General features: G+C 44.5%; 1 protein-coding gene across 3 annotated transcripts in view; it reads right to left on the bottom strand.

The window, feature by feature from the left end:
* ATN1 (atrophin 1) overlaps positions 1-16555 on the bottom strand; it is a 1096428-nt gene that overhangs the window by 157937 nt on the left and 921936 nt on the right. For all 3 annotated transcript variants that reach the window (XM_044079598.1, XM_044079600.1, XM_044079599.1), the window contains one exon: positions 13803-13949. In XM_044079598.1, coding sequence (XP_043935533.1) covers positions 13803-13949 — 147 coding nt within the window. The remainder of the gene's footprint in view (positions 1-13802; positions 13950-16555) is intronic.

Below are 16555 nucleotides of genomic sequence, written 5' to 3' on the forward strand. Positions count from 1 at the left end.
TTCTGCTTAGGCTGTCTGCCAGAACATTGTCCTTCCCTGGTACAAACTGGGATTGTAGCTCTATTTTCAATTGTAGGGAAATATCCCAGAGATTCATTGCCAGTCTGCAAAGAGGGTAGGAATGGGTACCTCCTTGCTTGTTTATGTACCACATAACTGTGGTATTGTCTGTCTTTATTAGTAGATGGCCCTGATGCATGAACTTTTCGAAGGCCTTGATTGCATGTATCACTGCCAGCATTTCTTTTTGTTTGATATGCAGGTGCTTTTCTTTTTGTGTCCATTGTCCTTGAATGCATCTGCCCTCCATGTGCGCCCCCCATCCATGGTTTGAGGCGTCTGTTGTTATGGTTTGACTTGTATGAGGCTTGCTGAAAGGCAGACCTTTGTTTATCTGGCTTGCTTGAGCCCACCACAGAAATTCCTTTTGAAGGCATGGAATGAGTGGGATCAATGTTTCCAGGCTGTGGCTGTGCTGAGACCATAGACTTTTTAGATGCCATTGTAATTTCCTCATATGCAGCCTTGCATGTGGAATCAGAAGAATGCAAGATGCCATGAAACCCAGGGCCTGCAGGATTTTCCTTGCAGTCATCTGGGTGTGTGTGTTGCCAATCTTCTGAAATATTCTGGTAATTGTTTTTGTTTTTCTTTTGTCAGAAACGCCATCTGGGTGTTTGTGTCTAGTGTGGCACCCAGGAAAGGTATTTGTTGGGATGGTACGACATTTGATTTTTGAATATTGACTATGTATCCCAAGGCCTGCAGTAGGTGAATGACACAGTCCAAGTTTTTTAACAAGGCTTGTTGGCTGTCCACTTGTATAAGGCAGTCGTCCAGGTAAGGGTATATTTGTATCCCCTGAAGTCTGCAATGTGCAATTACTGATGCCAGGCATTTCGTGAACACTCTGGGCGCAGTAGATAAGCCAAAGGGCAATGCTGAGAATTGATAATGCTCTGAGCCTACAAGAAATCTGAGGTATCTTCTGCAACTTTGTCTGATTGGGACATGCAGGTATGCCTCCTTGAGGTCCAGAGTTACCAGCCGAGACCCCTTGCCCAGCATGGGAAGGAGTTGCTGTAAAGTCAGCATTTTGAATTTTGGCACAATAAGGTAAGTATTCAGTGCGGACAAGTCCAGAATGGGTCTCCATTGGTTTTCTTTTCTTGGAACAAGGAGCAGTCTTGAATAAAATCCTTGGCCTTGTTCTGCAGAAGGAATCTTCTCTATTGCTCTTATTTGAAGTAGGTTTGTTATTTGTTTGAGTGCCTCTGCCCTTTGATTTGGTGGCAGGTTTGGCCTGCCATGTCTTGTTGGCAGTGAATGAAAATGGAATCTGTATCCTTTGTCTATTATCTCCAGTATCCATTTGTCCTTTGTAATATTGTGCCAATTTTGTGAGAATAAAGATAATTTTCCGCCCAAAGGTGCTTCTAATTGAGCCCTGGATGATGGAGTCAAAGTCAAGTCATTGAGATTGTCCTAGCGGAGCAGTGGAAGGTCCTGCCCCACCTCTCTGGTTCGGAGGCTGCCATTGACGTCCTCTGTAGGAGCCTCGAGTTTGCCCTCTGCCATGTCTGTTTTTGCCTCTTTGAAATTTGTCTGGGTCAGGAAAGGACCAATGCTTAGAAGGCCAATTCCTGCTGAATCTTGGAGGCTGTACCTGGAGGAAATCTTTGACTGTTTGCACTGATTTTGCCTTTTCCTCTATTTTCTTTAAAACCTCTTGTGCAGTAGCACCAAATAGCTTATGTTTCTCTAGTGGTGCGTCCAAAAGCTTAATTTTCACATGGTCTGGCAAGGTTTGTTCCTTTAACCAAGCATGTCTGTGTATGACCGCACCTGTCATTGCTGCTCTACATGAAGCTTCCAATGCATCATATCCACACTGAAGGAAATGGCTGCTAACCTGCTTAGTATTATGAACCAATTCCTGTAACCCCTTTCTATCTAATGGTTCAGGGGAAGCCAGTTTCTTTTGCAAGTCATCCAACATGTATTCCTGATACTGAATCATATGAAATTGACAATTTAATGCTCGCATAGAAAGGGTGGAAGATGTATATACTTTCTTGCCCCACCTTTCTAAAGCCCTAGAATCTCTTTCCGAAGGGGGTGGGTTCTTAGCAGTAGTGGAGGAAACCCCTTTAGGCCCCTGAGAAATAGTTTCAGGGTCAGCAGTATGGCCCTTGTACAGAAATTGATGTGTGTCTGGGACCCTGTAGTACCTGTCTGGCTTGACAGGAGCAGGGGGGAGGGAGTCAGGGGAAAAGTACAGTTTTGTACCTACCATAAATGTAGATGTCCGAACTGGATAGCATCTGCAGTCATAACAAGTGGGTTGTCCTGTCGTCAGGCAGCCCTTCAGTCGGCCGGATTCCAAAGTCCGGGTCCGGCTTCGGCTGATGTCGCACTCCACCCGACGTCATCTCTGTTGGTCTTCGGGTATAAAGGCATCAGCCGACGCCATTTTCCTCAGTGTTTCTTGCCCCAGATGCCAGTAGCCCTCTTGCAGGCTAAAATTTGGATAGATGCCAATGTTTCCAAATGGATAGAGGTAAACACAACAATAAGCATGTATGTACATATACAAAAACAAATACACCATAAGAGACTCCCCCAACAGCTAGCTATTAGAAGGGTAAACACCCTAGGAGTACCACAGAGGGATGGTGGAGGGTAATCCTGACTGCAGATGCTATCCAGTTCGGACATCTACATTTATGGTAGGTACAAAACTGTACTATGTCCTTCATGGATGCATCTGCAGTCATAACAAGTGGGTAGAATACCATAGCCAACTAGGGGAGGAGGATAAAGGTAGATTATGGTGTGTTTAGGATCCCTTGCAGTACAGCAGTGGCAAACCCTGCTCGGGATCTGGAATATAGAGGCAAATTATAATGCTTGGCAAATGTATGCACGGAGGTCCAAGTAGCCGCCTCAATAATGTCTTTGGTTGCCACTCCTCGTAAGAAGGCTGTGGTAGTGGCTGTTGCTCTTGTAGAATGAGGTCTTATGTTCTGTGGAATTGGTTTTCCATGGAAGGAGTAACAGAATCGTATGCAATTTCCTATCCCTTTGGAGATTGTCTGTTTGGAAATAGCTTTTCCTTCCCTTCCTGTTGCATAGGCTACCAAAAGTTGGTCAGTCTTTCTGCTATTTTTTGTTCTGTCCAAGTAGTAGCGTAGCTGTCTATGTACATCCAAGGTATGCAGTATTCTTTCCCCTCTGTTTTGTGGGTTGGGAAAGAAGGTAGGTAGGTGGATTGCCTGGTTTAAAGACACTCTGGATACCACCTTAGGCATAAATGTAGGATTAGTCCTCATGGACACTCTATCTTGGTGGAAGATTAGGAAGGGTTGCACTGCCATTAAGGCCTGTAGTTCTGAAACCCTCCTTGCTGAAGTAATTGCCAGTAGGAAAGCAGTTTTCCATGATAGGTGTTGTAGGTCTGCTGTTGCTGCTGGTTCAAAGGGTGCTAGTGTCAACTTTTCTAGCACAAAGTTTAAATCCCAAGCTGGTAATGGTGGTTTCCTTGGAGGTTTTACATTCTTGATTCCTCTGAGGAATTGTCTGAGCAAAGGGTGCGAAAAACAGGTGTATCAAAGCTGTATTCTGCTGAAATAGCTGATGCATGTATCTTGATGGAGGAGTAGGACAGGCCTGAATGAAGAAGTTCGCCAGATACTCCAGAATGTTAGGCATATCTATGTTTGACACATCTTTTCCTCTTTCCGTACTCCAGATGACAAACCTTTTCCATTTTCCAGCATAGTTCCTTCTTGTTGAAGGTCTGCGTGCTTCCAGAATAATGTCTTTAACTCTTTGGGAAAGTTCTGGAATAGCTGCTGTTATGTGATGTTCCATGCAGTCAGTTGTAAGGTTTTAGGTTTGGATGTATGATGCTGTAGTTGTTCTGCGTTAACATCAAAGGCATCAGGGAATTGTCCACATATTGTTCGAGACATGCTCCTCAGTAGTGGGTACCAGTGTTGTCTTGGCCAGTTTGGAGCTATCAGGATTATCCTTGGACGTTCTTCCTTGATTTTTAGTAGTACCTTGTGTATCAAAGGAAGAGGCGGAATGCATATGCTGTTAGGCCTTTCCAGTTGAAAGAGAGCGAATCCACTTTCCATGCTAATGGGTGGAATGTCCTTGTGCAGAATTTTTGAGCTGGTGATTGAGAGGTGATGCGAATAGGTCTATCTGTGGCATTCCCCATTTCTTTGAGATGGTCTTGAAGATGTCCGGATGAAGCTTCCATTCGTGGGCATCCGAAGTGGTTCTGCTTAATATGTCTGCTAGGTATTGTCTTTCCCTGGTACAAATATTGCCTGTAACTGGATGTTGTAGCTGAGTGCCAGGGTCCACAGCTCCAAGGTCATTCTGCATAGGGGTATGAATGAGTGCCTCCTGTTTGTTGATGTACCACATGACTGTGGTGTTGTCTGTCCTTATCATCAACTGGCCCTCTTTGAGAAATGGTTTGAACTTTTGGATTGCCAGTTTTACTGCCAGCATTTCTTTTAGGTTGATGTGCAGTTGAAGTTGATCCTGTGTCCACAATCCTTGCACGCATTTGTCCAGCATGTGTGCCCCCATCCTAGGTCTGAAGCGTCTGTTGTGATGGTCTGGCTTGCTTGACATCTGCGGAAGGGTAGGCCTGGGTTTGACTGGCATGCCTGAGCCCACCATAGGAACTCCTGTTTTAAGCATGGAATTAGTGGGATTTCTGTTTCTAGACTGTGTCTGTGTTGGGACCATAAATTCTTTAGGTACCACTGTAGTTTTCTCATATGTAGTCTGGCAAATGGAACCAAGATTATGCATGATGCCATGAAGCCCAAGGCCTGCAGTACTTTTCTTGCTGTTAACTTGTTCAGTTTTGTTAGTGCCAAGAAGTATAGAGGGAGTTCTTTTTCTTCTTCTGTAGTCAGGAATGCCATTTGTTTTACTGTGTCCAATTCTGCCCAAGAAAGTCCTTGTTTGGGATGGTATTAGCCTTGACTTTTGTAAATTGACTGTGTATCCCAGTGCTTGTAGCAAGTAAATGACCCTTTGTAAATCTGTTGTCAGCTTGCTTTTGTTGTCCCCTTGTAGCAGGCAGTCGTCCAGGTATGGGAAAATTTGAATTCCCTGAAGTCTGCAATGGGCGATTACTGATGCCAGGCATTTTGTGAATACTCTGGGCAGTAGATAAGCCAAAAGGCAATGCTGAGAATTGATAGTGCTCTGATCCTGCAAGAAATCTGAGGTATCTTCTGCAGATTGGTCGAATGGGGACGTGCAGGTATGCCTCCTTGAGATCTAGAGTTACCAGCCAAGACTCCTTGCCCAGCATGGGAAGAAGTTGCTGTAGGGTCAGCATTTTGAATTTTGGGACAATGATGTATGTATTTAAGGTGGACAGGTCGAGAATTGGTCTCCAACTTTTTCCTTTCTTGGAACTAGGAATAGTCTGGAGTAGAACCCCTTTCCTTGCTCTGCTGCTGGCACTCTTTCCACAGCTCTCATGTTTGCTAACTCCATTATCTGGCGTAGAGCCTCTGTTTTTTGATTTGGAGGTAGATTTGGCATTCCTCTTTTGACTGGAATAGTGTGGAAGTGAAACCGTAACCTTGATCTATGGTTTGTAAAATCCACTTGTCCTTTGTTATGTAGTGCCAGTTCTTTGAAAATAAGGTTAACTTTCCGCCTAGAGGAGCTGCTATTTGTTCCCTGGTAGGCGGGTTTAGGGTTAAGTCACTGTGGTTGTGTTGATGTAGTGGCAGTGGCGTGTCTGTGCCTCTGTTGTTACCTTGCCACTGTCTTCCTCTGTAGGCACCTCCTCTGGATTGGTTTCTGCCTCTGGAACGCCTATTCCTGCCCCTTTGAAATTTTGTGGAGTCAGGAAAGGACCAATTTTGGCAGGCCAGTTCCTGCTAAACCTTGGGGTTGAACCTGCAAGAAATCTTTAACAGTTTGAACAGATTTTGCCTTTTCTTCCATTTTCTTCATAACCTGCTGGGCAGATATACCAAACAAACTTGTCTTGTCCATAGGAGCATCTAGCAACTTAGCTTTAACATGATCCGGTAAAGCTTGTTCCTTTAGCCATGCATGCCTTCTTATCACTGTGCCTGTCATGGCTGATCTAAATGAAGCCTCCAGTGCATCATAGCCACATTTTAAGGAATGGTTGCTAACCTGTTGTATGTTATTTACCATATCTAATACATATTTCTTATCAAGAGATTCATCAGTGGTTAGTTTTTAGTTAACTGATCCAGCATAAACTCTTGGTATTGTATCATGTGAAACTGACAGTTTAAAGCTCTAGCTGAGAGAGTAGCTGAAGTGTAGACCTTTTACCCCATCTGTCTAATGACCTTGCTTCCCTTTCAGAAGGAATAGGGTTTTTAGCTATGGTCGGCTACTGCCTTGGGGCCCTGGGATATAGTTTCTGGGTCTGCAAGTGGAGCCTTGTAAAGGTGGTGATGAGTATCTGGCACCCTGTAAAATCTGTCTGGTTTGGTAGGGGCTGGGGTAAAGAATCTGGAGCGGAGCAAGCATCATTGAAAGCATCATCCACCACAGAGAGAACAGGGGTATAGCCAAGGGCCTGTGCTGAGGGAGGTGCAGAAAGGTCCTAAGTCTTTTCTGGAGTCTGAAAAATCCTGTTGCTGCCATTGGAACTGTTCTCGCATGGCATGCAAAGTTTCCCCAAAGGAAAATTCTTCTGGTGGGGAAGCAGCTGGGATGGATTCTTCAGCATCAGAATCTTCAAAATTGGAGAAGGGAGCCTCTGGCTGGTCAGTTATGTCTGATTCATCAGCAGAATCATCAGAGGACACTGGCTCGGGGCTCTGCCCTAGGTCTCTTCTCTGGGGGCTGAGAGGCCCTGTCTGGGTGAGATTGAGATCCTCTAATTAAAGAAATTAAATCTTCTGCCAAGGTAAGCATTTGAGAACTAGAAGAGGGCCTGGATGGGGGTGGTTTAACAGGCACTGTTTTAGTAGTCTTGGCAGCTTTAGCCCTGGCGAAGGCCTTAATGGACATGGCTGCTGGAGGCCTAGCAGCACCACGTGCTGGGGTAGAAACATCCAAGGGGATGGTGTCTGATAAGTCAACCACCGTAGTGGGTAAAATTTCTGAAGTCGTTTCAAGAGTTGTAGCAGGGGCCTCAGTTGTAGGAATAGGTTCAGCTGTACTTTGTTCAGTTTTCTCGGTTTCGGCCGAAACAGAGACACTCGCGGTTTGCTTGACCAAGGTTTCGGCCGAAACCGCGGACCGCGAGTGTCGGTCTTTATCTTTGCGTTTTTTGCCAGATTGGGTAGTCGGAGGATCCGACGGCATAATGTACGCAAAGTCAGAACCGAAAAACTGTTCTGCGAACTCCGACCGACGCCTAAGCGTTCGTCGGTTGAAGGAAGCACAGGCCGAACAGGCTGCTACGTCGTGGGCTGGGCCTAAACAAGGCAGACAGTAAGAGTGGAAATCTTTATGAGGTATTTGTTTCCCACAGTTTAAACAATTGTTAACTTTTTCTGACATCGGCTGAGGCAAGAAAGAGTCCCCAACGGGGTACTTAGCTTTAGAAGTCTTCGAAGTAGTATTCGGTAGAAGTAATCTCTGGATCCGACCGACCGGCACTTGCGAACAGCTTCTGCTTCGGGCGCCACGCGGCAAGAAAGACTGGGGAAAATGGCGTCGGCTGGTGCCTTTATACCCGAAGACCAACAGAGATGACGTCGGGTGGAGTGCGACATCAGCCGAAGCCGGACCCGGACTTTGGAATCCGGCCGACTGAAGGGCTGCCTGACGACAGGACAACCCACTTGTTATGACTGCAGATGCATCCATGAAGGACATCACTAGATTCTAAGTACACATCATCTAAAACATTTAAAACTGGAGGAATAGCTAAGGGTCTATGCTGAGGTAGCTTTAAAAATTCCCTTAACCTTTTCCTAGAATCTGAGTATTCTTGGCCTTGCCATATGAAGTGTTCCCTCATGGAATGAAGCATTTCCCCAAAGGAAAACTCCTCAGGTGGAGAAGCAGAGGGAATAGATTCCTCCGCATCAGAATCCTTGTAGGCCGGGAAGGCCTCCTCCTGGTAGTCTGAATGTGCAGAATCACCTGAGGCCTCATCGGAGGACTGGGAGTCTACCTGCTCAACCCTAGGCCTCTTGTCAGAAGGCGGCTGAGAGCCTCTATCTGGATGAGGCTGTGAACCCCTAATTAAAGAAATAAGGTCCTCAGCTAAACTTAAAATTTGAGAACCAGAAGTGGATCCCAGAGAAACAGATCTTGGAGGAAGAGACTTAGCCTGTTTGGCAGCCTTAGCACGTGTGTAGGCCTTAATGGACAGACACTGGAGGCCTGGCAGCCCCACGTGCTGGAGTAGTCTTATCCACTGAAATGGTGTCAGAAATATCCTGGGCTATGGTCGGGAGAACAGGAACCGGCACCGAGCTGGCCTCCGGTACCGAAGTAACCGGTGGAGCGGTGTCGTCGGTCTGTAGCGGTTGCGAAACCGGCTCAGAAGAGACCAAGACACTCGCGGTAGGCCTAAGCGTGGTGTCGGCCGAGACCGCGGGTGTCGGTCCTTATCCTTCCATTTTTTAGGTAAATGTGCTGTCGGAAGCTCCGACGGCATGATATAACAGAAATCTTCCCCAAAATAATCCTGTGCAAACTCTGACCGACGCCTAAGAGTGCATTTATTGAAAGAGGCACAAGCTGCACAGGCCGAGACGTTGTGTTCTGGGCCTAGGCAGGGTAAGCAGAAAGAGTGGAAATCCTTATGAGGTATTTGTTTCCCACAAGTTAAATAATTATTAACTTTTTCACTTTTATCTGACATCGGCTGAGGCAAGAAAAGGTCCCCAACGGGGTACTTAGCTTTTTTGAAGACTTCAGTAGCTGAAAACACAGGAGCTGGTTGACCGGCACTTGCGAACTGCTTCTGCTTCGGGCGCCACGTGGCAAGAAAGACTGAAGAAGATGGCGTCGGCTGACGTTTTTATACCCCAGGCGCTCTGACGTCGGGGAAAGGGCGACATCAGCCGACGCCAGACCCAGACTTTGGAATCCGGCCGACCGAAGGGCTGCCTGAGGCAGGACAACCCATATGTCAGGACTGCAGTTGCATCCTTGAAGGACATCAGGAACACTGCACAGATGCACTCCGCAATGACTGAAAACAGAAACACTGAACAGATAATGCCACAATGACTGAGAACAGAAACACTGAACAGATAATGCCACACACACTGAACAGACCATGCCCCCCACAACGACTGAAAACAGAAACAATGATTAATGATGCAGAGAGCTGCAGACGAGGGGAAATGGGAAGAGAGATGATCCATATAGGTTCATAGGTTCATACTAGGCTATCTGCCCTAGAGCATTTATAAGCCTAGCCAGAGTGTGTTTGGCTTTCGCCACCCATTTTAAATTAATTTTGCTATGCCCTTTTTCGAGGTTAGTATACTGTGCCTCTGTCTAACAGTGACACAGAAGTAATACCCGGGGTAAACCTACGATCTCCCATCCACTCATCAAGATTCCTCTTGATGAGAGTCAATGAGGGACTCTGCCTAACCTGGACTGGGATTTTATTCCAGAGTGAAGGGAGCCTCTGGGTTATGAATCTGTCCCTCCAGAATGTCCTATTTATTTCAGTGCTGAGGTTCAAGTCTCTCGAGCGCGTAGCTCGATGGGATTTGGATTTTCTGAGGTGCAGCATGTCCATTAATTCCGGGTTGGACATGGCTTTATACGTCAGGCACAGATCGCCTCTGAACAGGTGGTATGCCACTGAGTAGAGCTGGAGTTTCTTTAACCGGACAGCATATGGCATCTGTTTGAGCTCTTTGATCCACTTGGTGAGGTACTTTTGGGGATCTTTCTAGTTGCTGCAGGTGTCTGGTAAGGTACATCCCAAAAGGGGCATTGTACTCAATTATGGGCCTGATGAGGGAAGAGTAAAGAGGCACGATGACCTCCCCTGATCTAGATGTGAATCCCTTCATGATTAGGTGGGCTATATAAAATGTTTTTCAAACCGCTTTGGCCACGTGGTTGTCAAATGAGAGATTGCTATCAACTTGGGTCCCCAGGTCCCTAATTACTTCTTCTGTACTTAATGGATTACCACCTATGTGGTAATTTGTGGGCACTTTGTTTTTGCCAAAGGGGATGACTATACACTTTTTGGCATTTAGCTTGAGGCCATGCCTCTGGCACCAGTTGTCTGTTTCTTTGAGGCCCTTTTGGAGGATGCTTGTGTCAGCTGGATAGTCGATTATGGCGCCCAGTTTGCAGTCATCTGCAAACTTGGTCAGCCACAGTCCTTCCGTGTTGGCCTGTACCTCCGAGAAATATATACCGAACAAGAGAGGTCCCAGGACTGAGCCTTGTGGGACACCACTTGTAACTGGTTTGGATTCTGACATGGCTCCAGCAATTCTAACCATGTGGGTTCTGTCCTTGAGCCAGTTTGCATTACATCTAGTGACATAGGGGTTTATATTCTAGCTGGTGAGCTTATCTATAATGCCCGAGTGGGGCACAATGAACAGATGGGCAAGAATACAGAAAGACAGACGAGAGACCTGGGCATGATCACACTCGCTATAGCATAGGGCAAGGAGAGGTACTTCATGTTGATGATGGATGTACTGAACAGCAATAAAATAAGAATCACTGTGTTAGAATATCTAATTGTCTAATGGTACATCTGTGGCATAGAAGCAAAAAAAAAAAAAAAATCCCAAATCAGAATTCAGTTGCAAAAGTCAATATGAATATGCTACAGCCTGAACGTGCTTCCACTGTATACCTGACACACAATTTACGACTAATCAGTAGGGAAAATAAAAATATGACCATTCATAGAAAAAATGCAGACAAAAAGGAGGTGGTAATTAAGTTGTTGGGGAGTGATGAATGTGATGCACGCACACCATTTGTGAGACAGAATGTGTATAATGCACTATTCACGTTTTACTACACGTGATGAACCTGTACACACAAACATGTACATACATGAAAATACGGATAGTGCTATGCAGGAACGCTGCTTTTACAGATTTAAATCCACTTACACGTCATCCCTACCAAATCTTCACACCTACATCGTTATGTTTCCTCAGTTTGGGTACCTGGTCAGATAAATGGAATAGAAATACTAAATAGTACACATTAATACAGTGAACTGTTAGACTGTATACTTTTTTTAAGATTTACATTAAGTCATATCCCAACACCAACAGGTCAAGATAAATCTGACTAGAGTACAACTAGCAAATATATGACATGAGACTTTGAATTACATCGCCTTGTTTAAACGACTGTTCCAAAGACATACATATACAGTCTGTGTCTGAGCTGGAAATTCAAACCCTATATGCACAAATTATGTATGCTTCATTAGCAAAATCTTCTGCTCAAAGAAATACAGAACTTTAAACATTTTAGACTTCAGTTTTCTTACTCCCAATTGTTCTTGTGGAACAAAAGAATTTTCAAGCCTGTATATCCATTCAGTGAGAATGCCTACCTAAGATAATCTGGTTCCTCTTACAACACACAGTGAATATATAGAAGAGCCGACAGTCACAGGTCCAAATGTGTTTACTAGGCTAATAATCATGAGGGCCTTTTTAAGCTTAGCCACAAATCCCAAATCTCTGACAAGTTCTGAGACTCTTGATAAGTGTAAGTATGGGCCTGGGAGATGAACCATTTACAGTTTACCTGTGTCCAATAGAGACATAGGTGCAGGGATGAATTTCCGGTTTCCCATCTAAATGTCCAAGTTGCACTTGAATTGGGTTAGAGAGGAACTCTGCTTCCCATGGATGGTGAGCCTGTTCCATAGACGCGGTAGTCTCTGGGATACAAATCTCTCTCTCCAGCAGGATCTATTTATATCACAGGCAAGGTTTAACTCTTTAGAATGGGTAATTCTGGTGCTGTTTGTTTTGTGGATATGCAGGAGGTCCATCAGAATAGGGTCAGACAATCCCCTGTATATATCAGGCATAGATCTCCCTCAAAAGCCTGTAGGAAACAGAATACAGGGATAGGGCCTTGAGGCGGTCTGCACAGGAGATTTTACTTACGCCCTATATTCTTTTAGTAAGCAACATCTATGGACGTTCCAAATGTTGGATATGCCTGGTTGGGTACATAACAAAGGGGGCACTGTACTCAATGATAGGTCTGACGAATGCCGAATACAGTGGAACAATGACTTCCTTGGACTCAGATGCCATACCTTTGTTTATAAGTTGAGCAACATAGAACGAATTTCTCACCACTGTAGACATGTGATGATCAAAGGCTAGATTACTGTCTGTGTCCCTACGTCCCTGACTACTGGGTCAAATCTAAGGGGTGTGTCGTCAATATGATAGTTACCAGGGATGGGTGACTTCTCAAAGGATACTAATATGCATTTCTTGGCATTTAGTTTTAGTCCATGGCTCTGACACCAGTTGGTTGCCTGTGTCAGCCCCTCCTGGAGAATATTTGTGTCAGTGTGAGATTCAATGACAGCTCATAATTTGAAATCATCTGCAAATTTAGTCAACCAGAAACCACTGACATTGGCCTTGACTTCTGAGAAGTAAATGCCAAAAAGGAGTGGCCCAAGGACTGATAGCTGAGGGACTCCCCTTGTGGCTGGCCTCTTTGTAGAGGTGGACTCCCCAATTCTAATCATATTTTGTGGTCTGACCTTACCAGGGAAGGCATTACAGGAGGGAGTGCGCAGCACTCTCCCATATTAGTGAGGACCAGATCTAGTATGGTTACACCCCTGGTTGGTGTATTGACTATCTGGTCCAAGGAGTTTGTGTTTACAAAATCCAGGAATCTCTGTGCATGTACGTTTGGTAGTGTATAGGATTCCCGTAAATAGTGGGGTAATTAAAGCCACCCAGGAACATGGTACTGGGTTGGAAGGGTAGTGTTTCTAGTAAGTTTAAAAACATGGTATGGGTTTCCTGGGTCATAGAAGGAGACCTATAACTTGCAATGAAGTGGTATTGGATTTTGTCTATGGTGATTTGAACATGGTGCAGCTCAAGTGCATTGTCCCACTTGACCAGCCTTGAAGTATATTTATCTTTGATGTGCACAGAGACATCTCTACCTTTCGTCCCTGCCTGTGAAGTAGCTGGCCTAAATGTGTGGAAAGCATTATAACCTAGCACTGTTTGCGTGCTTTCCGTGGCTTTAAACCATGTCTCAGTGACTACATAGATGCTGGCATTCTCCTGGGTAAAGAGAGCTTCTAGGGAGTGGAGATTTTTTGTTTAGACTTCTAGCATTGAGCAGTAATACCTTTAGATTTTCTTGTATATCGAAAGCACTTTCAGTTTGGCATTGCCTAAAAAGGCATCATGGGGGAAGACCATGTTTTAGCTAATATTCAAAATCCTAGAGGGGAGAGGTGCAGACCATCCTTGGCAAAGCAGCATGGTCTGTTGACCACCTTCCATGCAGACAAACATTGCATCCACACAGAATGACACAAAAAACTACGCCAATCATCTTTTGTTCATATTGTGGCATCATCCTTGAAGAAGGTAAAATGCTGCTCAATGCTAGGCTCATACCAGCCTGAGACATACATTCTGAAAGCTCCATGATGGCTCTCTACATATAGTCCTACTTCGCCATTTATGCTTTGTGTTATCATTTCCATAAAAACTTCAAGAAAACGCAAATCCATTTCTACCCGCTATTCTCAAACAATACTCTGTCAACCAAGGACAAGAGAATACCAGAAAACTTACCAAACAGCTGATGTCGGAAAACCTCATTTTCAGGGAGTGGATGTGGCAGCAGTGGGTTAGCAATAGCTCCAGCTGGATATGGAATCCTTGTCAAATGGGGCCCAGTTGCTGCCAGAGGGTCAATAAGTGGATGCACAGCAGCGGAGGCTAGAGGTTAAAAAGAAAAAAAACATTACAAAAAGAAATGCAGAGAGAGAGAGACCAATGATATACATACAAAGGTACTTTCATATGTAGTAACAATGCAGGCTCAAAAACTGATACTAATTTTCCATCCAAGATCAAAAAGTTCTCTCTCTGACAATCTTCTTGACTTTTAAATTTTCTATTTCTCACTAGCTGCATGGAACAAAGTGTGAACAGACTTACAAACAGACTTTGCAGAGTTAATGACGTTCTACCTTCATAACACCTGTTAGCAATAAAACGCTTCCCAGTACAGACTGCTATATGATATAAATGAAAGTTATGCACTTACCTTCATGCTACAGCAGTGTGGTCTGCTTCTCAACAACTGGGTATACTGGATCCATAAGTATCTACATTTGGTACCATAAGGATCTACATTTGGTACTTTAGATAAGACTCTCGGCCCCAAGACCCTACCAGTCCTTCAGATCAAGTCTGCTCCACACAGGAAGATATCAAAACCCCTAAGTGATGCTCCTTTATTTCCAGATAAAGACCAGAATACTGTTGAAAAACAAGTTCCCACTTCAGATCAAGTTGGTCCAAACAGTTCCACAAAGAGGTCAGCCACCCCGGGTAACTACAGCATCAAAAAAACACCCCTAAAAGTTGAATCACTTGTAAGGGTTCTTGGAATTCATGTAGATAATAACCTAGCCTTCGATGAGCATTCTTCTATGCTGATAAAATTATTATCAAGGGCATGGCATCTAGGTGCAGAGAGGTCATCGTGCCACTGTACTCGTCCCTCATCAGACCCATCATGGAGTATAATGCCATCTTTGGTACATACCGGACCAGACTCATGCAGCAAGTGAAACGTCCACAAAGTTTCCTTACAAAAAGGATACAAGGAGTAAACAAAATGTTCTACTTTGATTGCTTCAAAGCCCTGTCTCTTTTACTTGGTATCGTATAGACTTCTGAGAGGTGATCGTTGCCTGGCATGCACGGCATTCCTAGACCCTGTTTTGATGAACCTTGTGCACATCTGCAAAACCAACAGCATCAGAACTACCAGATGAAAAGATCTACATTTTGCTACTGACAAACAGTCAATGCTGGAGAGAGAGTTGTGTTTCTCAGAGAACTCCCATTCTCTGGAACAGGCTCCCTCATACATGTGAAGCAGAGTTCCACCCTAAACCTATTTAAGTTCAACTTGGAACAATGGGTGTGTCATCAGAAATTCACCCCTAGTCTGGCATCTATATCTCCGATGGACAGAGGCAGTTAGTAAATCTCCCCTTATGCAAATCTAATTTGTGGGTGACATTTGGGTTGCATGGCTAGGCTTATAAGGGGGGCTGATATACACCTATGAATCTATAAAGTAGACACAACTGGCAATGAACATCCACAGAATTCAACTGATATTCGCCTTTGTTAGAAAAACTGGGAAAGAAAAACAGTAAATGGATAGATTGGTTCGCAGATGATGTTGAAGCCATTTTAAAACAATGCTTACAACTCTAAAATCCTCCTAGCAGATGTAAGAGCTACTATTAAAAGTACTTTCCATGACAGAAACTTTAGGGGGTATCAGATCTTTCAATGGTAGATGAAAAAAAATGTAAACCTTCCAAAAAGGCTTTCGAAAGTTTAAGTGAAGCAATGGGGGTATCTTGTTCACATGAAAATTAGAAATAGCAGGTAATTGGACTTTAATCACAGGGTAACTGGCTGCATACTGAAAAAGACCTGCTAGGAACGCCAAAAAAAAAAAAAAAAAAAAAAAAAAAAGGGAAGGGGATCTGAAAAAGGGGTCAGTCATTTGGAGTAAGCTCAAATCAAAAATCTGTCCACTCACTTATGTAAACTTTCCTTTGGAGGGCTTTTGAGAAGAGGTAAGGATGTGAACATCATCACAGGAATGCCTGAAACTTCTAGCCATGACTGGAAATGGAGAAACCAAGTGGTCAGACCAGGTGACTTGAAATCCAGGTGAGACCTTTTGGCAGATAGAGCAGAGATCTGATCTGGATTGGGATCCAGGACCCAAGTCTGGCAGACTAGGTAAGGCTAGAGAAGGGGGAAACAAATCTGACTTGGCCAAAGGAGAGTGACGAGAATCACTCTTGCCTTGCACCGGGCTTTTCTAGGAGTTTGTTTTCAGGAGGGTTGGGAGACTCAAAGGAGATCAGAGGACCAGAGGGTCCCTCAGTGACTGTCCCTCCTGTGGGACCAGGATGAAAAACCTGCTGCATTTGGTATTGAAAGGGGCTGCAAACAGACCACAGCAAGATAAGCCCTGGTAGCTGAAGAAAATGGATACCACCGACTGACTGAGGGACCACTCTTGAGGAAGCAGGATTGAGCTGCTTAATTTGTCCACAAGAATACTGGATTTCCCAAAGATGTGCAATGCAGGAAGAAAGGAATGGGAAGGACACTAAACCACTGCCCCCTGCCAAAATCTCAGGGCTTCCTGACAAAGGTGACTGGAACGGATTCTGAAATAACAATGTCTTCATGTTTGAGGGAAAAGTTTATATACAGCTCTGCGGTACGCCATGCGCCAATAACGATGCAAGTATAGTACTGTCACAATGGGGAAATAAAGT

This window comes from Protopterus annectens, chromosome 8.part0, assembly GCF_019279795.1.
Source record: "Protopterus annectens isolate FY-2018-M chromosome 8.part0, PAN1.0, whole genome shotgun sequence".
Classification (NCBI taxonomy): Eukaryota; Metazoa; Chordata; order Ceratodontiformes; family Protopteridae; genus Protopterus; species Protopterus annectens.